The 25,435-nt window shown below is 42.9% G+C and overlaps 1 protein-coding gene across 1 annotated transcript in view; it reads left to right on the forward strand.

The window, feature by feature from the left end:
* prkd3 (protein kinase D3) overlaps window positions 1-25,435 on the forward strand; it is a 345,856-nt gene that overhangs the window by 182,113 nt on the left and 138,308 nt on the right. Inside the window, exon 5 of the mRNA XM_080200692.1 lies at window positions 21,217-21,348. Coding sequence (XP_080056818.1) covers window positions 21,217-21,348 — 132 coding nt within the window. The remainder of the gene's footprint in view (window positions 1-21,216; window positions 21,349-25,435) is intronic.

Here is a 25,435-nt window from a genome sequence, read left to right on the forward strand (position 1 = left end):
GCCCTTCCTCTTGTAGGGGTGTAGGACGGAAGCATCTTTTAAGCTCCTGAGGAATGGATCCTTGCTTCCAAAAGGACTGGAACAACTCGGTGAGCTTCTCAAAGTACAGGACCAGCAGCAGCTTTGTAGATCTCTGCCAGTATGGCATTTACCCCTGGGGCTTTGCCACTGGATAGTTGGCTGACAGCTTTCGTCTCTTTGGCTACTACCGGTGGGTCATCCATGGTGCTGTTGATATCAACCTGGGGAATCCTGTCTACTGCCTCATCGTTAGTAGATGACGGTCGGTTGAGGATGGCTTCAAAGTGATCAGCCTGTCTCTGCAGGATCTGAGCCCTCTCTGTAATGAGAGTTGTGCCATCTGTACTCAGGAGGGGGGTTCTCCCAAGAGATTGAAGTCTGTAGAGAGTGTTGAGGCCTTCATAGAACCGTTTCAAGTCGTTTCTGTCAGCGTATCCCTGTATTTCATCTGCCTTGGTGCTCAGCCAGGCATCCTGCATTTTACGCGGTTTATCCTGGACTGTCCTGCAAGCACTGGTAAAAGCATTTTTCTGGAAGCATGCTGATGATGGGTCATTCTCACAGGCCCGAAGAAGAAGGTGCTTTTCATCAAGTAGAGCCAGTATCTCCTTACCATTCCCATCGAACCAGTCATGCTGCTTGCGGGTAGATGGCCCGAGCATCTTCAGTGCAGATGTATGGGCAGCATCCCTGAAGCATTCCCAGTCGTCCTCAGTGCTTCATGTATGTCGGCAAGCTTGATTTCTAAGTCTTCAGCCAGCGCTAAAGCTATCCTGGAGTTCTTTAGCTTGGCCGCATTGATTCTTTTCATAACCTTGCTTTTTGGGTCTGATGCGGAGTCTCATTTTGGAGTCAGTGAGCCTGTAATCTGTCCAGCACTCAGCACCACACATGGCCTTGGTCACTGTGACGTCCTGCTTATCTTTTCTCCTAACAGTGACATAGTCTATAAGATGCCAATGCTTAGAGCGGGGGTGCATCCAAGAGTTCTTGTTACGGGTAGGCAGATGGAAGGTTGTGTTGGTGATGAGGAGGTCATGTGCTGCACAGGTCTTTAGTAGGAATAGGCTATTACTGTTACAGTTGCTCACTCCATGCCACCCAATGACTCCCTGCCAGATTACAGAGTCACACCCTCCTCTTGCATTGAAATTGCCAAGCAAGATCAGCTTGTCGTTACTGCTCACTGCTGATTGTAGGGCGTCTAATTCTTCGTAGGACTTGTCTTTTATCTTGCCCAGGTTGTTCAATGTGGGGGCATAGGTGCTGATCAAGGTGGCTTGACTTCTGTTTTGTAGCAGAAGCTGTAATGTCATAAGCCGGTCATTTACACCCTTGGGTAGACTATCAAGTTTCCAAACAAGGTGACTCCTAACGGCAAATCCAACTCCAGCATCACGATGCTCATCGCTGCCGCGACCACTCTAGAAAAAAGTGTATCCACCTCCAGTTTCAGTCAACTGACCTACATTGGCAAGACGAATTTCAAAAATATGTGTCAATATCAAACATTTGGATAATAGTGCTTTCATTTGAATCAATGAGTTCTTAACTCTTAGAGATCTGAATAAATTAGTACAATTTTGGTAAAACTTTAAACAGTATTGCATATCCTTTACAACAATCTCCTTATGCTTGGTGCTGTTGAATTTAATGCCATTTTTAATTTGTGGTAGTTGCAAAGAAAGGTGCCTTTTTTGTAACATCCACACTGGAACGTAGCAATTAATTTATCACTCCATTCGTGAAATTGAGTTCCAGTAATGTTACAGGAAAAGAGTACTGATTTGATCAATTTTACTGTGCAGGAACTACAAAAAAAATACACTGCATGCTTTTCACAATACACAATTCAGTATGTTTTTGGCGAACAAAGATGTAGTTGCATGAGATTGGAGCCCTAATTCAGTTTAAAGTTTCATCTGAGAAGATATAGTTTTATCAGCAAGGTTATCCTTTCAACCAAGTGGAAAATTATCAATGTCAAGTGAGAAGTTAGATTTATCATGATCGTTGGCAGTCCCTGGGTGGGAGGGGCAGAGACGTTTGGAGACCAACTATGTTTTGGTTAAAGTAGATGAAATGTGAAATTCAAGGCACTAAGTGAAAACCATTAGATTCCATGCGTTTTGAACAAACAAATATAATCTTAAGTTTCTAGGTTTCTAAGCTTCTGGCAAATCAGCTGGTGGGGCTATTCACAAACATCTTCAACCTCTCTTTACAACAATCTGAGGTCCCTAACTGCTTCAAGAAGACGACTATCATGCCATTACTAAGAAAAACCAAACAGTGTGCCTTAATGACTATCAGCCGGTGGCCCTGACATCCATTCATTGAGTTGCTTCAAAAGGCCAGTCATGGCACGAATCAATTCCAGACTCCCAAACTATCTAGAACCACTACAGTTTGTCTACCACCGCAACAGGTCCATAGCAGACGCCATCTCCCTGGTCCTGCACTCAACCTTGGAATACATAGATAACAAGGTCAGACTCCTATTTATTGACTACAGCTCAGCCTTCAACACTATTATTCCCATGAAACTCATCTCCGCACTCTGTGGCCTGGGCCTCAGCACCTCCCTCTGCAACTGGATCCTGAACTTCCGAATTCAGACCATAATCAGTAAGGATAGGCAACAACAACACCACCTCCACGATCATCCTCAACACTGGCGCCCCACAAGGTTGTGTTCCCAGCCCCCTATTATACTCCTTATACATTTATGACTGTGCAGCCAAATTCTTCCCCCAGTTCAATTGTCAAGTTTGCAGACGACACCACCATCGTGGGTCAGATCTCAAACTATGATGAGTCATAGTATAGGACTGAGATAGAGAATCTAGTGAACTGATGCGGCAACAATAATCTCTCCCTCAGCATCAACAAAACAGGAGATTGTCATTGACTTCAGGAACCATAAAGGAGAACATGTCCCTGTCTACATCAAAGGGACGAAGTAGAAAGGGTCGAGTGCTTCAAGTTTTTAGGTGTCCAGATCACCACCAACCTATCCTGGTCCCCCCCAGTGCCGACATTATAGTTAAGAAAGCCCACCAACGCCTCCTTTCTCAGAAGACTAAGGAAATTTGGTATGTCAGCCGTGATTCTTACCAACTTTTACAGATGCACCATAGAAAGCATTCTTTCTGGTTGTATCACAGCTTGCTATGGCTCCTGCTCTGCCCAAGACTGCAAGGAACTACATAATGAATGTAGCCCAATCCATCATGCAAACCAGTCTACCATCTGTTGGCTCTGTCCCGCTGCCTTGACAAAGCAGCCAACATAATTAAGGACCACATGCACCCCAGACATTCTCTGTTCCACCTTCTTCCATTGGGAAAAAGATACAAAAGTCTGAGGTCACATACCAACTTGAGAACAGCTTCTTTGTTGCTGTCAGACTTTTGAATGGACTTGCATTGCATTAAATTGATACTTCTCTACACCCTAGCTATGACAGTAACGTTACATTCTGCACTGTCTCGTTTCCTTCTCTATGAACGGTATGTTTTGTCTGTTTAGCACACAAGAAGCAATGCTTTTCACAGTGTGTTAATACATGTGACAAATCAAATCAAAGGTGTTCAAAGCACCAACAATCTATCCTGGTCCCTTCACTCTGCCACCTCTATTTTCTCACAAGGCTAAGGAAATTCATAAGAACATAAGAAATAGGAGCAGGAGTAGGCCATCTAGCCCCTCGAGCCCGCCCCGCCACTCAACAAGATCATGGCTGATCTGAAGTGGCTCAGTTCCACTTTCCCGCTTTCTCCCCATAACCCTTAATCCCCTTGCCTACCAAAAACCTATCTACCCGCGTCTTAAATATATTTAGCGCGGTAGCCTCAACCACTTCAACGGGCAGAGAATTCCAGAGATTCACCACCCTTTGAGTGAAGAAGTTCCTCCTCAACTCTGTTCTAAACTGCCCCCCCCCCCCCTCCCCATCTTGAAGCTGTGCCCTCTAGTCCTGCTGTCCTTCCTGGGCAGGAAGAACCTTTCCACCTCTACCCTATCCATCCCTTTCATCATCTTATACGTCTCAAAGAGATATCCCCTCATCCTTCTAAACTCTAATGAGTACAAGCCCAGTCTATTCAGCCTCTCCTCATAGCTCAACCCCCTCAACTCCGGTATCAGCCTAGTGAACCTCCTCTGCACTCCCTCCAAGGCCAAAATATCTTTGCGCAGGTGCGGCGACCAAAACTGTACACAGTACTCCAGCTGCGGCCTCACCAGTGCCCTGTACAGTTGCAGCAAGACCTCCGTACTTTTATATTCTATCCCCCTCGCTATGAAGGCCAGCATCCCATTTGCCTTCCTGACCACCTGCTGCACCTGTAGGCTGGGTTTTTGCGACTCATGCACAAGGACCCCCAGGTCCCTCTGCACCGTAGCATGCTGCAGCTTTTCGCCCTGTAAGTAGTAGTCCTTCCTACCATTATTCCTACCAAAGTGGATAACCTCACACTTGTCAACATTGTATTCCATCTGTCAGGTCCTCGCCCACTTGCTCAGCCTATCTAGATTCCTCTGCAGACTTTCCACACCCTCCGCACAATTTGCTGTTCCACTTATCTTTGTGTCGTCAGCAAATTTCGACACCTTATACTTGGTTCCCTCCTCCAGATCATCGATATAAATGGTAAATAGCTGAGGCCCCAGCACTGATCCCTGGGGCACTCCACTAGTCAATAACCGCCAATCCGAATAGCACCCATTGACACCCACTCTCTGCCTCCTATTTGACAGCCAATCCCCTATCCACACTAACACCCTACCCCCAACTCCATGCCCCCTAACCTTCTGTAACAACCTTTTGTGCGGCACCTTATCAAGCGCTTATCAAATTCAGCATTTCCACTATGATTCTCACCAATTTTTACAGATGCATGATAGAAAGCATCGTATCACAGGTTGGTGTAGCTTCTGCTCTGCCCAAGACCACAAGAAACTACAAAGGATTGTGAATGTAGCTCAGTCCATCACGAAAATCAGCCCCCCATCCATTGACTCCATGTACACTTCCCACTGTCTCTGGAAAGCAGCCAGCATAATCAAAGGTTCCATGCAACCTGGACATACTCTTTGCCACCTCCTTCTGTCATGAAAAAGGTACAAAAAGTTTGTCAGGAATTAGAGTTCCTGACCCCCAAAGGTTCCATCAAATACCAAAAAAGATGTAATGAGTCTCTTTATATGAAAGAGAAATATGTTTTCCATAGGGTGACAAATATACAGAATTACCCAAATTAGTTATTGCATTTCTCTACCTTAAAACAGAGATTATCCTTCAAAAGCTTTTCCTTTATGATAGTGCGCTTTGAATATCCTGAGATTGTTCAGGGTGGCATATAAATGCTTGTGCTTTTCTACGATCTTGTCTCATTTTATATACTTGTAATGTTTATTAGCATATAAGAACCTTTTGGCTATTTCAGTGTTGATTCATAGTATGGCTGTACTGCTCATATTTTTATTGCTCTCTAATGGAGATTTTATCAGAAATGCAGTTGATTCTTTTTTCCTTTTAAATGCCTTTGGAAGAACACATGTGTATTTCTTAGTGACTGGCTCAGAGTATCATTTTCAACCCATTTTGCTCAGATTTCCAGAAAATTACATCACAAGGGAGCCATTCAACCCAACATGCCTGTGCCAATAAATTGAAAGCGCTTTCCATTTGGTCACATTCCCTTCTTTCAAGGAGCACAGTAATATTTTTCTTTAACCCTAACATGAACCCTAACCCTCCCATCGCCTTTTCAGGAATTGCATTCCTGATCGCCATAAATTTGAGTGTATCTTTAGATGATGCAGTACAAGCTACGTTTTGCTTTGAAGGGAATGAATGAGAATGCAAAACTATGAGACGGAGCAGAACAGATGTTTGCAATGATGTTTTCCAACACCACAACTTCCGTTGTCTAACGCAGCTGCCTGTGGTTTGCTAGGGTGCTATACCAGGTGTTGAACAGGGAGTTGGTACTGAAACGGCAGTGCATTGTTTGCAGCCCTCTAGCTCAACAGTTTCCTATATCAGACCGCAGTTCAGAGCTTTTCAACCCACTTCCTTTTGTTGCAGCTGATTCTGTTTTTTTTGTATAAACTTTATTTGAAAAAGGAAGCCGTGCTAATACATAAAGAATCAGTTGTGTCCGTGAGGTGTTTGACCTTTTTTCCAAATGTGAATTTTGGAATTATCTATTTTTTATTTACCTAAGATACTTGGAATTTAGCATTAAGTTATTTACTGTGTTTCATCTAACAGTTGTTTTGTTTTTAAGCTGTTGCCCTAAGATTTGGTTCTTAGTATGATCTTCAATCCTAACTCGCTTTCTAGGTGAATTAACAGTCAATCGTTCTATCATATCTTCCACCTTTTGATTCCAAGAATTTGAGGAAAATATCCAGACACCCCAAATGGCCTTTGTGTTTTCAGAAGTCTTCTAGTGGAGAAGCAAAGATTTGTTTTTAGTAAATTTTGCACCCACTGAAGTGGCAGATTGTCACTGCGAGAATTTGAAATATTCCTACACATTTTGCACCTAGTTCTACATCAAGCATTTCCAGATCACTCTCAATACAGTGAATGCAGGTAAGTTGTTTGCACTGTTACAGATGTGTACTTTGTTGACATATTTACTGGTTGTATAATGTATTAGTTTATACTTCCACCTCTAGCATCTTTGTGACATCTGTTCAGGGAATGTTTGCCAATTCAGATTGAACTGCAGTGTAATGTGGCCTGACCTGACATTGGAGAAAATCACTACTTCACTTTGGATCTTGACACCTGACTTAAACTATGCAACTTTAACAGTGGCACTGGTACACAGTGGCAGCACTGTATACCATATACAGCGTGCACTGCAGCTACTCACCAGTGCTCCTTCAACAGCACCTTCCAAACCCACGACCCACGGACAAGGGCAGCAGATGCATGTCTTGATCTGTATACTGAACATACACTGCTCAGAGGTAACTAAATTAGAACAACGATTCCCAATTTTCTCCTTTATGTGGACCATTAGATCTTCTTCAAAAGCATTTGTGGACCACAATGTACGCAAGTCATTATACACTTTCTTATTACATAGCTATGGCTGACGGGAGTCAAATTTATGTATCAACAGGTACTAAAAACACAGCTATTTCTGATAGCTTATGATGCACACACTCAAACACATTGCACTAGACACAGCACATCTACCTGCAGTAGGCCTACCACTGGAAACAGATAATGCTTACCTAATGAGAAGACTGACATTTTTTGCCTTGGACCATCTGCAGTATCCTCGTGGACCACCAGTGGCTCAATGGTTGAGAATCATTGAAGTAGAGAACAGAACATAGTCCAGTAGTCCAGATTCCCTCATCATGGTGGACTAGGCCACCTGTCTTGTACTATGTTATGCACTTGACCAGTTGGTAAATTCTGTTCATGGTCATAAATTAGAGGTGACTTTACCCACCTGAGCATTGAAAATGCCTGAACGGTAAAATAATGTAGATAGTTTCCCTGAAAGAGTTCTTGTAAATCCTCATAAAATACTTTGGGTTTGAAACATCATCACCCTGAAGTTTGCGGTTATAATAATGGCCTAACTGTCAGTATTCAGCATCATTACTGAGTGAAACTGACAGCAACTTCTGGCACCTGCACATGCGCAGATACATGTGAAAATCTTGAGGTTGGTGTCAGTTACGCTCTGTTCCTCCACAGGATAAGGGATAGGCTGTTGAAGATCTCCAGTGCCCTCTTTATGAACTGACATAATATTGAATGTTGTGTGTGTATGTATAATTTGGATTTTTCAGAAAGAATATATGTTGCCAAAATTGTGTTTTTTAAACAGTATGCTGTTGGTATTAAAAGCAATGTGGCTAGGAGAGATGGCCAGGAACAGATATTAAGGTTAGCTGATATTGGCAGAAAGGTGGGATCAGGATAGCTTTAGACATATCTTCCATTTTGTACTTCATTTATTTGAATTATTTGGACATTGAGGAATGATAGTGAACCTTGCTGATTAAGGACAAATGAGCAGGCATGCAAAACTTGTAAAATTAGGAGGCGGACCTTGGACAGCAGTTTCAATCTGGCTGCAATTCAAAAGAAAAATGAAAGGAAATTTACCCCCAATAAGAACTGACTGAATGAACAGTGGGATCTAGGAGTGGGCATGTGTTGTCCTTCAAAGATAAGAATGCAGGTGGGAAAAGTTATAAAGAGGACAATATGATTTTGGTATGTAGCAGTATTGAACATAAAAAATGTTATGTTCGTACAAATGGTTGCTTAGGCTTCACGTGAAATGTATTACATCTGTGGGAAGTATACAGCACAGATTCATGAGACAGCACAGTTTCACTGGAATGCTACAACAAATGGTTATCATTATAAAACAAGACTTCAAAAAGGGCGTTTTATTGATTTAGAACAAGGAGTATTAAGGCAAGGTTTCCGAGATTTTGAAAGGATAAATAATACAAGATTGTTTTCACTTTCTGGTGAATCAGCAAATAGGAAATGTTAAATCAGGATCACTGGAAGACAAATGGGGAAATAATCACTTCAGATATATGGCTGAAGCAGGCATTTGAGTTAATTAGTACAAGTGTTCATGCTTCATGTGGCCTCCTCCTAGCTTTTCTCATTTGAGCTTACCATTATTTCCCTTAGATGATTGTCTACTTTCCCGTTGAATGCATGTATACTGTTCACTTCAACCACTCCCTGTGGTAACAAGTTCCACATTCTTGCCAACCTTTGGATAAAATAGTTTATTTTAAATTGCCTATAAGATTTCCTGATGACTATTGATAGCCTCTAGCTATGCTGTTCCCTGCAAGAGTAAATATTCTCTCTCTATCCACTCCTATTAAAACCTATCTCTCTCAAAGATTCTTTCCTCAAAACTTTCTCCATTAATTTCCTACCACTGGTGTAAGATTCACTGGTCTATCATCCCCATGCTTATCTCTACAACCCTCTTTAACTAGCAGAGCCACATTAGTTGTTCTCCAGTCCTGTGGCATCTCCCCTTTGGGCAAAGAGGAATTAAAAATTTGGGCCAGAGCCCCTGCAATCTCCTCCGTTGCTGCCTTCAGCAGCCTGGGACGCAATTCATCCAGATCTGGAGATTTGCCCATTTTTAAGCTTGCCAATATCTCCAATAACTTTCCATTCCCGATGTCAACATGCTCAACAACATCAGTTTCTTTCCCTGAGTTCCACACCTTCATCCTCATTCTCTTGAATGAAGACGGATGTGAAGTATTCATTCAACATTCTACCGACATCCTTTGGTACCACCCATAGATTGCCCCCTTGGTTCTGAATGGGACTTGTTCTTTTCCTTGGTTATCTTCTTCCCATTGATATACTTATAGAATATCTTGGGATTTTTCCCTACTTTCACCAGCCAGAGTTTTCTCATATCCCCTGTCTACTCTCCCAATTGCTTTCTTAAGTTCCACCTTGCACTTTCTGTACTCCACTAATGCTAGTTTGCTCCCCTTGTGCCTGCTAAAGCCTCTCTTTTTTTCCTTCTCATCGTATCCTGAATATCTCTGCTCATCAGTGGGCTTGTTACTCCTTCCTGTCACCCTAGAGGGAACATGTTGGGCTGTCCCCTCCCTATTTCCTTTTTGACCATGCCTTTCTTCTCTCTCTGGCTCAGTAATTTACTGGTTAAAAGAAAAAGTCATCTCTGCAAAGATCATTAGGGCATTCATTTTGCTACTTTGCATGCCCCTAAAGAAGGAGAACCTAAGGGAGGTTTAGTTAGAATTGTTGAGAGTCAGTCTCCTTCTCAGGGAATAAGAACATAAGAAATAGGAGCAGGAGTAGGCCATCTAGCCCCTCGAGCCTGCCCCGCCATTCAATAAGATCATGGCTGATCTGTCGTGTCTCAGTTCCACATTCCTGCCCTCCCCCCATAACCCTTAATCCCCTTGCCTATCAAAAACCTATCAACCTGCGTCTTAAATATATTTAGCGAGGCAGCCTCCACCACTTCAACGGGCAGAGAATTCCAGAGATTCACCACCCTTTGAGTGAAGAAGTTCCTCCTCAACTCCGTTCTAAACCGCGCCCCCCTTTATCTTGAGGCTGTGCCCTCTAGTCCGACTGTCCTTTCTGAGTGGGAAGAGCCTCTCCACCTCTATCCTATCCATCCCATTCATCATCTTATATGTCTCAATGAGATCTCCCCTCATTCTTCTAAACTCTAACGAGTACAAGCCCAGTTTATTCAGCCTCTCCTCATAGTTCAACCCCCTCAACTCCGGAATCAGCCTAGTAAACCTCCTCTGCACTCCCTCCAAGGCCAAAATATCCTTGCGTAAGTGCGGCGACCAAAACTGCATACAGTACTCCAGCTGCGGCCTCACCAGTGCCCTATACAGCTGCAGCAAGACCTCCCTACTTTTATATTCAATCCCCCTCGCTATGAAGGCCAGCATCCCATTCGCCTTCCTGACCACTTGCTGCACCTGCAGGCTGGGTTTTTGCGACTCATGCACAAGGACCCCGAGGTCCCTCTGCACCGTTGCATGCTGCAGTTTTTCGCCATGTAAGTAATAGTCCTTCCTACCGTTATTCCTACCAAAGTGGACAACTTCACATTTGCCAACATTAAATTCCATTTGCCAGTTCCTGGCCCATTCGCCCAGCCAATCTAGATCCTTCTGCAGACTCTCCACACCCTCCACACAATTTGCCGTTCCCCCAATCTTGGTGTCATCAGCAAATTTCGACACCATACACTCGGTTCCCTCCTCCAGATCATCTTGATTCCCTGTGTATAGTCTTTGCAAATAACTGAGTCATACTTATGGTCAATGTGTTGGCTTTAATTCTTAATTGGTAAACCATATTGCGTCAGATACATTCAGCTGTGAATTCTTTTTAAAGCACTTTTATGTTGGCAGTTTTGTTTGGATCAGTGGAAAGTTGGAAGCAGCTTTACGATTCTGCTGTTGAGATGACAAAACTTGTGCTTCCTAAATAGGACGAGCACCAACATAAAAGCCTCTTTGGCACTGTCTTAGACTCAGAGAATCCATTTCCAATATTTCTTCTGCCATGACCAATCAGTTGAAAGCAATTTTTGAGATCATGCTGTCAAAATAATTCTGAATGTAAAGATACCCATCCTCCTAGGAAGGAGGAGATCATCACCCATAGTAATTGTATGTTGTGTCTGAGCAGTGAACAAGTGCTGAATGGGAATATTTTAGTTCTCCAGCTTTGTTAACTTGTCAACTTAATTAGGGTTAGGAAAAAAGGAAGACTGTTCAGTTCTTTTTACAATTGTTCCTATCCAGGAGACTGCTAATTCTGATAATTATGTGGAATAACTGATTAAAAATAGTCATTTTTATATTTTTTTGTATGAGCTTGAATGAAAATCTCTAGTTTACTGTGGATGAGGTCAATCCTTCAACATTCAGGACAGAAAAATAAGTTGTATCCAGGAAATACCCCACATTTTAAGCCTGATAGTCAACATAATAGTACAGTACATATAATTCCCCACACATGCAAGAAATTTGCTAATCTAGAACACCAATGTGTCCACTGACTTACAAAAGTATAATATATAAATACGCTTATACAGTATCCTAGGCTTTATCGATAGTGGCATAAAGTATAAGAGAAAGGAGATTATGTGGAATAAATGCAAAATATTGTAGATTCTGGAATTGGAAAAATGCTGGAAAATCTCAGCAGGTTTGACAGCATCTGTGGAGAGAGAATAGAGCCAATGTTTCGAGCCTTCTAGTTGACCCTTAATTAGAGCTCCAGCTCCTGACCTGTTGAGATTTTCCAGCATTTTTCTGTTTCTGAGATGATGTTGAATTTATGTAAGACACTAGTTCAGCATCAGCTGGAGTATCACATCCAGTTCGGGGTGCCACACTTTCAGAAGAATGTGAAGGTATTGGAGTGAGTGCAGAAAAGATTCATGCGCATGGTTGCAGAAATGAGGAACTTCTGATGTGAAGATAGATGGGAGCAGTTAGGGCTGTTTTCCTTGAGAAGAGAAAGCTGAGAAGAGATCTGATTGAGGTATCCAAAATCACGAAGGGTCTGGACAGATCATTGAACCTACAGTGCAGAAAGGGGTCCTTTGGCCCATTGAGTCTGCACCGACCACAATCCCACCCAGGCCCTATTCCTATATCCCTACATATTTTACCTGTAATCCCTCTAATCTACGCATCTCAGGACAGTAAGGGGCAATTTTTTAGCATGGCCAATCAACCTAACCCGCACATCTTTGGACTGTGGGAGGAAACCAGAGCACCCAGAGGAAACCCACACAGACACAAGGAGAATGTGCAAACTCCACACAGACAGTGACCCAAGCTAGGAATCGAACCCAGGTCCCTGGAGCTGTGAAGCAGCAGTGCCAACCACTGTGCTACCGTGCCGCCCATAGATATAGATAGGCAGAAGCCGATTCCCACTCGTGAAAGAATCCAGATCAAGATGACATAGATTTCAAGTAATTAGCAAATGAAGCAAAAGTGTTGAGAAAAAAAATTCAGACAGCAAATGGTTAAAATCTGGAGGGAACTGCTCAAATATGGTGGAAACAGGTTTAATCGGGGCATACAAAATGAAATTAGGCTGTTATTAGAAAAGGATGAATGTGCAGGGTTGCAGGAAAGCAGCACCATCTGAATTGTTAGTTTGGAGAATCTGTGCAAACATAGTCCAAATGGTTTCTTCCTGCACTGTAAGAGTTCTGTGATTCTGACTTACTTTCTTGAATGTGCACTTTTACAATCTTATGCTATTTGTAGGATTGCCAACTCTAGAGGCTTTCCTGGAAATTTGACCATGTGACCTTCAACCACATGATGTTCACACATGTTTTACAACCATGTGATGACTTGTCAAAAAAGACCATTATATAATTTTTCACCAAACCGGAGCTAAATAGCCCAAGGGTTCAGTAGCTGCCTATACTGGTTAACCTTATATTCCTTACTTTCACATTTGAAGTTTTCAGAAACTTTTATATTGATTGATGCCACTTGCTGCTTGATGCAGCTGTTTCTTAAAGCAATTCAAATGTTCGAATATAGGCGCAAATAACATACAAGCACAGCATTTGCTGTATGTAAAGGCTTTTGCATAATTATTTTTTCTTTTAATTGCTCAATTGTTTACAGGTTGTGGGGGATGTTCATAAGGCCACATTTAATTGCCTATGTCTAGTTGCTCCAAGAAGGTGATGAGGGTTTGCTTTGAACCATTGCAGTCCATAAGATGATAATACTTACAGAAATTGCATTTGATTCTGATTTCTGATTTTGGGCACTGGGATAGTTAAGGAATATCCAAATCAGAATGGTGTGTGATTTGACGCCTAACTTTGAATCATGTAGATATTTGTAGGCTTTGAGGGATTAAAAGTTAAATGCTAATGGAAAAATCCCCATTTTTGTAGATACAGTTCTGAAGTGGCTGATCCAGTGAAGCTTCTTGTTAGTACTGATCACTTTAACCATTTTACATTATCACATGGTCAAGATATATATATCCTGTGACTCCTTGCTAATGTAGTTTCAGAAGTGCTATTTGTTGCCTTGTGCCACTCACACTTGACCAACGTAATAAGTGCCAGGAGATGACTCGTTCATCTTGTCACCTAATATGCATAGCTAATGCCTTTCCAGTGTGGGTTGCTATATAGTCATGAGGAATACATATCTTGGTCCAAATTTATCTCCCTAACTTGTGGAACTGAGGCAGTTTCTGTACTCTACCTGTAAACTTAATGAGATCAATATATGCACAAATTTGACTTTGAACTTGGACCCTTTCTGTTTCCTATTTTCCTGTAAGAGGTCTCACAACACCAGGTTAAAGTCCAGCAGGTTTATTTGGTAGCAAAAGCCAATTTTACTATCGGGGTGCCAATATTGGGATTTTAATTTTCATGGCAGCAAGCAAAGCTTCTGACCTGAGGCACACCTGATAATAAAGTATATCTGCTGATGGGGGAGGAGGAGGATTGTGGAGTGTCAGCTAGATTTGTGGCTATTGACAAAATGTCAAACTTAACAATAATTATTGCTACGTGCGACATGTCAACCTATAAAGTTACAGAAAGTAAATGGTGAACAAAGAAAATTACAGCACAGGAACAGGCTCTTTGGCCCTCCAAGCCTGCACCAACCATGCTGCCCATCTGAAATAAAATTGCCCACCCTTCTGGGGGTCATATCTCTGTATTCCCATCCTATTCATGTATTTGTCAAGACGCCCCTTAAAACTCACTATTGTATCTGCTTCACCAGCAGCAAGTTCCAACCTCCCACCACACTCCACTTAAAAAAAATCTTGCTTCATGCATCTCTGTTATACCTTGCCCTTCGCACCTTAAACCTGTGCCCCCTAGTAATTGACTCTTCCACCTTTGGAAAAAGCTGTTGACTATCCACTCTGTCCATGCCCCTCATAATCTTGTAGACTTCTAGCAGGTCGCCTCTCAACCCCTGTCATTCCAGTGAAAGCGAACCAAGTTTCTCCAACTTCTCATAGTTAATGCCCTCCATTCCAGGCAACATCCTGGTATACCTTTTCTGTACCCTCGCCAAAGCCGCCACATCCTTCTGGTATTATGGCAACCAGAATTGAACACTATATTCCAAGTGCGGCCTAACTGAAGTTCTATAAAGCTGTGTCAAAGATTATTTAAAATGTTTCATTACAGCCTAGACATCACAAACAATAGATTTCTAAACTTTAATCTCGGTAATGTGCAGACTTCAAGAGATAAATGATGGAATAAAAGCTACTGCCAGCTTTGCCAGTCTTGACTATCTAAGCAATGCAGAACTCTTCAAATGTATTTCTGAACCTGGTTTGTGGGAGAGAAAGGTAGGAGTAGCCTCAGGCACCACAGCTAAGGGAAGTCAACAGTGTAAGTATAACAGCAGGAGTGAATAATTGGAGCCATGTTGTCTGAAGCTGTTCCCTAATCTGATTTTGGGTTAACTAGGTATTTTACTTTCTAATTGATTTACAGTTGAAATTTATTTTTGCACATCGGTTGTTTCTGATCTGAATTTTGCGGGATTTCCTTTCCAATTTGCTTTGATGAAAAGGTATCAAACTACTGTTGTATTCCATAATTACTTGAAAGAATATAACGGGTAGGCTCCAGCAATATTGCTGAGGGTTATTTGATGTGTGGGATACTGTGTTCTATTTACTGGAATGGAGGGATTTCAGCCCAATGAGGCTCAAGGGATTGAAGTCCTTCTGTCAGGTGGAATTGAGAGGGGCAATTGTGGGCATTTTACCATTGAGTGAAAGGGAAGGGAGTGAAGCTCATTGAAAAGGCGCTTGCATATGGGGATGTGCATGGGTGGATATGAAAGGGTATTATCAGGGGTCTCTATTGCTTACTTTGTCATCAATAATCTGTCCTAATGCTATAGTGAAGAAAGCCCACCAACACCAAAAGATATTCAGCATTCCACTACAACTCTCACCAATACTTAGACAAGTGCCATAGAAAGCATTATTTCTAAATGTATCACAGCTTGCTATGGCTCCTGCTCTGACCAAGGTTTCAAGAAACCACAGAGGGTTGTGAACATAGCCCAGTCCATCACACAAACCAGCCCGCCATCCATTCACTCCATCTACACTTCCCACTGCCTTGGAAAAACAGCTGGCATAATCAAGGACACCATGCAGCCCTGACATACTCTCTAGATTGGGGGAACGGCAAATTGTGCGGAGGGTGTGGAGAGTCTGCAGAAGGATCTAGATATGCTGGGCGAATGGGCCAGGAAATGGCAAATGGAATTTAATGTTGGCAAGTGTGAGGTGGTCCACTTTGGTAGAAAGAATGGTAGGAAGGACTATTACTTACGGAGCGAAAAACTGCAGCAGGCGGCGGTGTAGAGGGACCTCGGGGTCCTTGTGCATGAGTCACAAAAACCCAGCTTGCAGGTGCAGCAGGTGGTCAGGAAGGCAAATGGGATGCTGGCCTTCATAGCGAGGGGGATTGAATATAAAAGTAGGGAGGTCTTGCTGCAGCTGTATAGGGCATTGGTGAGGCCGCAGCTGGAGTACTGTGTGCAGTTTTGGGCGCCGCACCTGCGCAAAGATATTTTGGCCTTGGAGGGAGTGCAGAGGAGGTTTACTAGGCTGATACCAGAGTTGAGGGGGTTGAGCTATGAGGAGAGGCTGAATAAACTAGGCTTGTACTCGTTAGAGTTTAGAAGAATGAGGGGAGATCTCATTGAGACGTATAAGATGATGAATGGGATGGATAGGATAGAAGTGGAGAGACTCTTCCCGCTCAAAAAAGACAGTAGGACTAGGGGGCACAGCCTCAAGATAAAAGGGGGGCGGTTTAGAACGGAGTTGAGGAGGAACTTCTTCACTCAAAGGGTGGTGAATCTCTGGAATTCTCTGCCCGTTGAAGTGGTGGAGGCTGCCTCGCTAAATATATTTAAGACGCGGGTTGATGGGTTTTTGATAAGAGAGGGGATTAAGGGTTATGGGGAGAAAGCGGGAAAGTGGAACTGAGCAGCGACAGATCAGCCATGATCTTATTGAATGGCGGGGCAGGCTCGAAGGGCTAGATGGCCTACTCCTGCTCCTATTTCTTATGTTCTTATGTTCCATCTTTTTCCTTCAGGAAAAAGATGCAAAAATTTGAAAATACATACCAACTGACTCAAGAACAGCTTCTTTCCTACTGCTGTCAGACTTTTGAATGGTCCTTTCGTGTATTCAGCTGATCTTTCTTTTCACCCTATCAGTAACTGCAGCATTATATCTTGCATCCTATCCTTTCCTGCTCCCCTATGTACTCTGTGAACAGCATAGAGTATGGCAGCACGGTGGCACAGTGGTTAGCACTGCTGCCTCACAGTGCCAGCGATCCAGGTTCAATTCCGGCCTCGGGTCACTGTCTGTGTGGAGTTTGCTCGTTCTCCCCGTGTCTGTGTAGGTTTTCTCCGGGTGTTCTGGTTTCCCCTCACACTCCAAAGATGTGCGGATTAGGTTAATTGGCTGTGCTAAAATTGACCCTAGCATCAAGGGGGTTAGCAGGGTAAATATGAGGTTATGGGAATAGGGCCTGGCTGGGGTTCTGGTTGGTGCAGACTCAATGGGCTGAATGGCCTCCTTCTGCACTATATAGGGATTCTATGAAGACGTGGTTCCAGTGCCACCCCTAAAGAATGGCCTGTGTCATTGTGGTGTGCTAAGTCTGTAATTTGACCTGGAGGAGTGTCACATCTGCTCAGATGAAGTTGAGAAGGGGCCCTAGGGATAACACATAGAGGAGGCCAAGACCCAAAAGGGTCACGGGGCTAGGATACCCTCATTGCCTTTCTGTTTGCGAATGACCAAGACGAGGGCATCAAGACCTCTCTCACCATGGGTTCTTGCATCTTAACACTACTAACGAGACCTGCAGGAGATAATAGATTGACATGGTCACACCATTCATGATCAGGGTGCTAATGAGACCTGTAGGAGAATGGTTGTGACTTGCAGTGAGGACAGACTGATGCTCCTCTTCACCTCCACAAAATGTCTCACTCCTGTCTGACAGAGAGCTGAATGCGACCTGTGTTGAACAGGTGCTTTAGGAGCCCAGCAAAGCTACATAGCACACGTTGGCTGCTATGCTTCCTCAGGAGTGTTGGTGTGCGTGTGTGCACGCTGAGGCGTCCAGCTGACTGCCATGCCCCATTACCTCAGATGACCTTGCTGGCGTCCCCTTGAGGGTCCAGGCCTGCTTTCGGATAACAGGGATGTTACAGTCCTGCCCTCAGTGTATGTGGGGTTGAAGGTGTGTTACTTAACGGATGGGGGTTTCAGATGGGCTGGACACTCAGTGTCTTCTAGGTGGAAGGCTCCAGGCTGTGCTTTCTCCGAGGTGGAGATGCCTGGGGGACCCTGGGCTCCTCCATGGGATAGTGGGGCACTAGAGTGAGATCCAGAAGTCCTGCTGTTCTCTGGCACTGACTCATGGCTCCAAATAGTGCCTGCACCATGCAACACTTATAACACTGCACCTTGGAACTCTCATTCTCAGCCACGAAGGACCTGCCCTGAACCATAGAGTGGACATCCATCGCCATGGAGTGCAAGTCACATGCTGCCTGCACTGTGGACTCAGTGTTGGCCTTGTTTCATTGGAGTGATCGCCACAGGATCTCCTCAGATATAAGGCTATGGGGCTCCTCTAGATGGCCTTGCAGTCCAAAGAAGTATATTGTCATCCCTTTCTGATGCTCACGACTTTGCCGTTGCAGCTCCAAGAGCTCTGGGATGAGTGCCTCAGCGTGAATCATGATAAAAATCCAGGGGCAGGGCCTATTCCTGCTGGAGAGACCAGCAGCATAGCACTGAGTGGGCCATTGCACATGTGCCAGTCTGTCAGAGCAGAGATTGGTGCATGCACAGTAGCCCTGCACTCCCAGCCTCCCAATCGCTGGAGAGCCGATTTCCAGCATGGAGCTGACAACACTGGAAATCTGGCCAGAGATGTGTGAAGGCCGCGGCATCTAGCGGGGAGTCTGCTGAACAGCCTCCGCTTACGTCTCCTGGCCCCTTGCACTGCTCAATCACTCCCAACATATTTGAGTAACCTCTCTGCCATTGCCTCATGCTATCCTTAACTTCTCTGGTGAGTGACAGATGAATCTTCCTTGCTGGGTCTTTGTTTTTAATAGAATAAAGCTGGAGGCCAAGGGGAAAGGAATGAATCAATGCACGTTTTGTTATGTTCATGTCTTTGGTTTGCTTTGCATGTGTTCATTATCTTTGGCTGGACCCTGTAAGTGCAGATTTGTAAGATGCTGCCTGTAACCAAGTGAGGGTATATAGTCAAGTTTGTTGATGGTACATTAGTATGTTAAGGGGAGAGGCTGTGGGTGGAAGACAGGTTGGAAATGCATGGTACAGTTTTGGTGAATTATTGAAACTTTTAATTATGTAATCATCTTTAAAATATAATGTAATTTTTTTAATGTTAGACAGAGGGTTGAATTTTCTTCCAATGAGTTGATTGATTCATGTTAATTACATGATGTCATGGACCAACTGGTAATGTTAGTAGCTCAGAATAACCATTGTGTTAATAGTCCTATTGGCTTCCATCACTCTCAAATAGGAACATAAGAACTAGGAACAGGAGTAGACATTTGGCTCTCGAGCCTGCTCTGCCATTCAGTAAGATCATGGCTGATCTTTTCATGGATACAGCTTCACTTACCTGCCCGCTCACCATAGTCCTTTATTTCTTTACTGTTCAAAAATTTATCTATCCTTGCCTTAAAAACATTCAATGAGGTAGTCTCAACTGCTTTACTGGGCAGGGAATTCCACAGATTCACAACCCTTTGTCTGAAGAAGTTCCTCCTCAACTCATTCCTAAATCTACTCCCCCTTATTTTGAGGCCATGCTCCCTGGTTCTAGTTTCACCTGCCAGTGGCAACAACTTCCATGCTCCAACTTAGCTATTCTCTTCATAATAGTATATGTTTCCATAAGATCTCCCCTCATTCTTCTGAATTCCAATAAGTATAGCCCCAGTCTCCTCAATCTCTCCTCATAAGCCAACCCTCTCAACTCTGGAATCAACCTAGTGAATCTCCTCTGCATCCCTTGTAGTGCCAGTGTATCTTTTCTCAAGAAAGGAGACCAAAACTGTACAGGTACTCCAGGTGTGGCCTCACCAGCACCTTATATTGCTGTAACATAATCTCGCTGTTTTTAAACTCAATCCCTCTAGCAATGAAGGGCAAAATTCCATTTACCTTCTTAATTTCCTGCTGCACCTGCAAACCAACTCCTTGTGATTCAAGCATGGGGACACCCAGATCCCTCTGCACAGCAGCATGCTGCAATTTTTTACCATTTAAATAATAGTCCATTTTGCTGTTATTCCTGCCAAAATGGATGACCTTACATTTACCAATATTGTACTCCATCGGCCACTCACATAGACTATCTGTATCCCTTTGCAGATTTTCAGCGTCCTCTGTATTAGCTGCTGATTTAGTTCTGAGCTAGTCAGCAACCCAAGGGCTCATACGGACCTAAGAAGAAAGTTATGTTGCATAGTGTTATGGACCAGAAAGCAAACGGCTTTAAACACAGGAATATTGCTAATACTTTGCTCAGCCACTCATCTTAGTGCCATCTGTGAATTTTGACACACTACGCTTGGTCTCCAACTCCAAATCATCTTTGTAAATCATAAACAATTGCAGTCCCAACACTGATCCCTGAGGCACACCACTAGTCACTGATCGCCAACCAATAAAACACCCATATACCCTCATTCTTTGCTTTCTGTCAGTTATCCAGTCCTCTACCCATGCTAATACATTAACCGAAACACTGTGTATCTTTATTTTATGCAGCAGCCTTTGGTGCGGCACCTTGTCAAATGCCTTCTAGAAATCCAGATACACCACGTCCACAGGTTCCCCATTGTCTACTGCACAAGTAATGTTCTCAAAGAATTCCACCAAATTAGTCAGACATGACCGGTCCTTCGTGAACCCATGTTGTGTCTTCCCAATTGGATAATTTATGTCCAGATATCTTGCTGTTTCTTCCTTGATGATAGATTCAAGTATTTTCCCTACTATAGAAGTTAAGATAACCAACATATTGTTCCCCGCCTTTTGTCCATCTCCTTTTTTAAACAGTTTTTAATTGTGCAGTGGATTATGTTTTGAGCAGATTTATGGTGATAATGTTACAAATTAAGAAATGTTAAGTCATTGTACGGTATGCGATAAACCATATTATGTGGGCAATTTCAAGCTTGAGTGTTGGTTGTTTCTTTATTCTTTGCACTATGGACTAATTTCCTTAGCAGATTTGATTTTTGGTTGCAACTGCAAGTTTCAGTATTTTGAGCTACACCGTGGCTAGCAATTAATAACTAATGTTCCATGTATCATGAATAGGTTCATCTTTGAACCTATTCAAAAATTAGTGTGAATCATGGCTCCTCTGTCATGTTGAATATACAGACTTGCCCTGATGGGGAACACACTTTGATGCAGACTCGTGGAGAACTGAACTTCATTACCTTAAGCAGAATTTTATTTGAATGAAGCACTATTTTCCCCTCAAGAGGGCTAACTTTGTTTGTTTCTTTCTTTACCAGCACTAGCTACTGTTGAAGATTTCCAGATCCGACCACATGCTCTTTATGTACACTCTTACAAAGCCCCAACTTTCTGTGACTACTGTGGAGAGATGTTATGGGGATTAGTACGCCAGGGCTTGAAATGTGAAGGTGAGTCTCCATTGTTGACCTACATCTCACGAGGTGTTCTTAAATGTACAAAATGATAAAATTGTTTTCTTTTCGTTTCCGTTTTGCATATGGAAGTCTTGATCCCTCATATTAAGTGCACTGCCCATTGTGGTACTGAACCATACAGAGCAGGAAGTCATTGGTTCAAATGCTGTGCTAGTTTAATCTAAGTTCTGATAGTTGTTGAGACAGTACACGCTTCCTTCTGTAAAGAGACTGATGGCGAGTACCCATACGTCACATGGGATGCCAGGACACACAAAAATAAAAGAACGCACTATAGATTTGCAGCATTCAGGGCATTAACAGATTTTTGAAGCTTTCTTTAAGGCGGGGGAGGTTGTTTATTGCATTTGAAGACAAGGACAGATTTAGAAGTGGAGACAGAAGTTGGTGCCGCTGATTTAGTTCTGAGCTAGTTAGCAACCCAAGGGCTCATATGGACCTAAGAAGAAAGTTATATTGCATAGTGTTATAGACCAGAAAGCAAACAGCTTTAAACACAGGAATATTGCTAATACTGCTAAATTGAACCCATGTTTCCAGAGGTGTCCTGAATTTTGGAAAGAGTAGAATCCAGACTCAGCCTGAGGAAAGTTGAGGGAAGTATTGCAGCGCCACCAGGTGTATAATTATACACATTACCCATTGGTGAGTTGCAATTCACATTGTCTTGCACCCACTCACCCCCCTCTGCACCATCATACAAACCTCTGCATTGGTGCTAATATATTTACGTTAAAGTCAGCCTTGGGTCAGTTGGTCACATAGTGCTGCTGTTTTGGAGGCGTTGGCTTTTAGCAAGTCTGCCTTTGCAGGTGCATATCAACAGTCCCATAGCGCTATTTAAAGAACAGTGAGTTGTCTTGGTATCCTTAACAATATTTATACCTTGTTCAACATCAGTTTATTTCATTGCAGTTTGCAGAGCCTTACTATGTGCAAATTGAGTGCTGTGTTTCCCCACAGTACAGCTGTGATTATGCAGTGGACTGTGTGTAACTTTAGAACATTGGAGGTTGTGATAGGTACCATTTAAATTCAAGATTTTGCCTCTGAATTGATGAGAATTATCCCCTTGATTAAGGAAATTAAAGTTAAGGGGAGAGGTTTATATCAATAACATCATCAGAGGGATGCCGGTAAACTCTTTCATATTTAGTTGCAGTACGTTGGTTAATATAATTTAAACACACTTGCTTCTTGATCAAAACTATTTTTGTTTTACTTTTTAGGACTTTTAAAAATCTCTCTTTTGGTACTAGTTTGTACTCCTTGTGTGATCTATTTCATTCTTGTTTATTTGGCTGGTAGTGACTGAGACAACGTGGGAGAAATCCTGAACAATATACATCCCTTTGACAGAAAACATTGCAGACAATGGTGCATTATTGCCCGAAGTCAATCTGAGCTGCAGTCTGATTTCCAAAAATCAGTTTACTAATGCACTCCCCTTACTCCAGGGCGTTCAGAAAGAAGCAACACTGTTATTGTTATCGTAGTTATTCAGCATGGAACTAAAAGTAAAGTTTATTTATTAGTCACGTGTAGGCTTACATTCACACTGCGATGAATGTACTGTGAAAATCCTGTAGTCGCCACACTCCGGCACCTGTTCAGGTACGTTGAGGGAGAATTTAGCATGGCCAATGCACCTAACCTGCACATCTTTGGACTGTGTGAGGAAACTGGAGCACCTGGAGACCCACGCAGACATGGGGAGAATGTGCAGAACCCACACAGACAGTAACCCAAGCCAGGAATCAAACCCAGGTCCCTGACTCTGTGAGGCAGTTCTGCTAACCACTGTGTCACCATGCTGCCTTGTATTAACTAAATTAATATATTTAAGCCAAATCAGAAAACTAGCAAACGTTAAACAGTTTTAAAAAAAACTGACACATTCCCCTGTAAAGCTGACAATTCAAAAATCTTACTTGTAATGCACTTTTCTTCCAAAATAAACTTGTGAGAAAGATGATTCTTTTTTAATCAATAAAAATAATGAGACTGTAGGTGATGAATACGTTTTAAAACTTAGAAGCATCCAAAAATTTCAGTCAAAATTGTGTGGAATTAACTCAACCTAATGGATATACTTTAGTGAAAATGATGATTTAATGTTGAATGGTGAAGGAATCATCCCTGAGAACCAGGCATGAGTTAAGTGGACAATAGTGCCATCTACTGGCCAAATCTAGGTTGCATTGTAACTTGTGGAAATAAAAATCTTAAAATACTCATTACAGCCTTTGCATGGAAGAAGTTGGATCTTTTAACAAAACCCATATTGAGTTAGTGGAGAATTTCACCATATTAACAAAATACATGCATTCAATGTTTGCAGAAAGGTTAAGTCATCCTTTATTTGTTGAACCTTTGATAACATGCACACAGATCATTATTGAAGCATGTATCAGTGCTTGTGTCTCCTTTAAGGATTTGGTGCTATTTAGATGTTGGGAAGTCATGCTCTTCATCCATGCACTGTGTATGTATTTATATGTTTTATGCACACATATCTGGAGCATGCCATAATTTTTCTCCACATATTGGTAGGAGACCCTAATTATTAGTGTACCAAGAATAGATTTGGAATACTTCTTCAAATGTCTTTTACGTGTTTCTGGCAATTTTGCATTTACATCCTCCCTTAAATAAGCAGACTAATACTGTATTAATATAGTACCAATACAGTACTCCAGATGTGGTCTCACCAATGTCCTGTATAACTGAAGCCTGACCTTTCTATTTTTGTAATTGATTCCCCTCACTACAAAAAATAGCATTCTATTGGCTTTCCTAATTACTTATTGTCCCCACATACGAACAAAGAAAATTACAGGAACAGGCCCTTCGGCCCTCCAAGCCTGCACCAACTTAACGAAAACCCCCTACCTTCCGGGGACCATATCGGTCTACTCCCATTCTATTCATGTACTTGTCAAGATGCCCCTTAAAAGTCAAAGAACAATACAGCGCAGGAACAGGCCCTTCGGCCCTCCAAGTTTGCACTGATCAAGGCCATCTGTTTATATCCCTCTATTCCCAGCCTGTTCATGTGGCTATCTAGATAAGTCTTAAATGATTCTATCATGTCTGCGTCAACCACCTTGCTTGGTAGTGCATTCCAGTCCCCCACCACCCTCTGTGTAAAATGTATCCCCCACATGTCTATACTGAACCTTGCCCCCGCCCTTACGTTGAACTTGTGTTTGTCATTTCCGACCTGGGAAAAAGCTTCCAACTGTTCACTCTATGTTTGCCCTTCATAATTTTATAAATTTCTATTGGGTCACCCCTCAACCTCCATCTTCCCAGGGAGAACAACCCTAGTTTACTCAATCTTACCTCATAGCTAAGACCCTCCATGCCATATCAAGTGATCAAGAAGGCGAATGGAATGTTGGCCTTTATGGTGAGGGGGATAGAATATAAAAGTAGGGAGGTCTTGCTGCAACTGTACAGGGTGCTGGTGAGGCCGCAGCTGGAGTACTGTGTGCAGTTTTGGTCGCCGCACTTGCGGAAGGATATATTGGCCTTGGAAGGAGTGCAGAGAAGGTTCACTAGACTGATACCGGAGATGAAGGGGTTAGCCTATGAAGAGAGACTGAATAGACTGGGTCTGTACTCGTTGGAGTTTAGAAGGATGAGGGGGATCTTATAGAGACGTATAAGATAATGAAGGGGATAGATAGAGTGGAAGTAGAGAGATTCTTCCCGCTTAGAAAGGATAGCAGGTCTAGAGGGCATAGCCTCAAGATAAGGGGTGGGGGCAGTTTAGATCAGAGTTGAGGAGGAACTTCTTCATTCAAAGGGTGGTGAATCTCCGGAATTCTCTGCCTGTTGAAGTGGTGGAGGCTACTTCGCTGAATATATTTAAGTCACGGGTAGATGGGTTTCTGATAGACAAGGGAATTAAGGGTTATGGGGAGAAAGCGGGAAAGTGGAACTGATTCACTTCAGATCAGCCATGATCTTATTGAATGGCGGGGCAGGCTCGAAGGGCTAGATGGCCTACTCCTGCTCCTATTTCTTATGTTCTTATGTTCTTGTGTGCCTTCTT

The sequence above is a fragment of the Carcharhinus amblyrhynchos genome, chromosome 12, assembly GCF_965287045.1.
Source record: "Carcharhinus amblyrhynchos chromosome 12, sCarAmb.v2.hapA, whole genome shotgun sequence".
NCBI classification, from domain to species: Eukaryota; Metazoa; Chordata; class Chondrichthyes; order Carcharhiniformes; family Carcharhinidae; genus Carcharhinus; species Carcharhinus amblyrhynchos.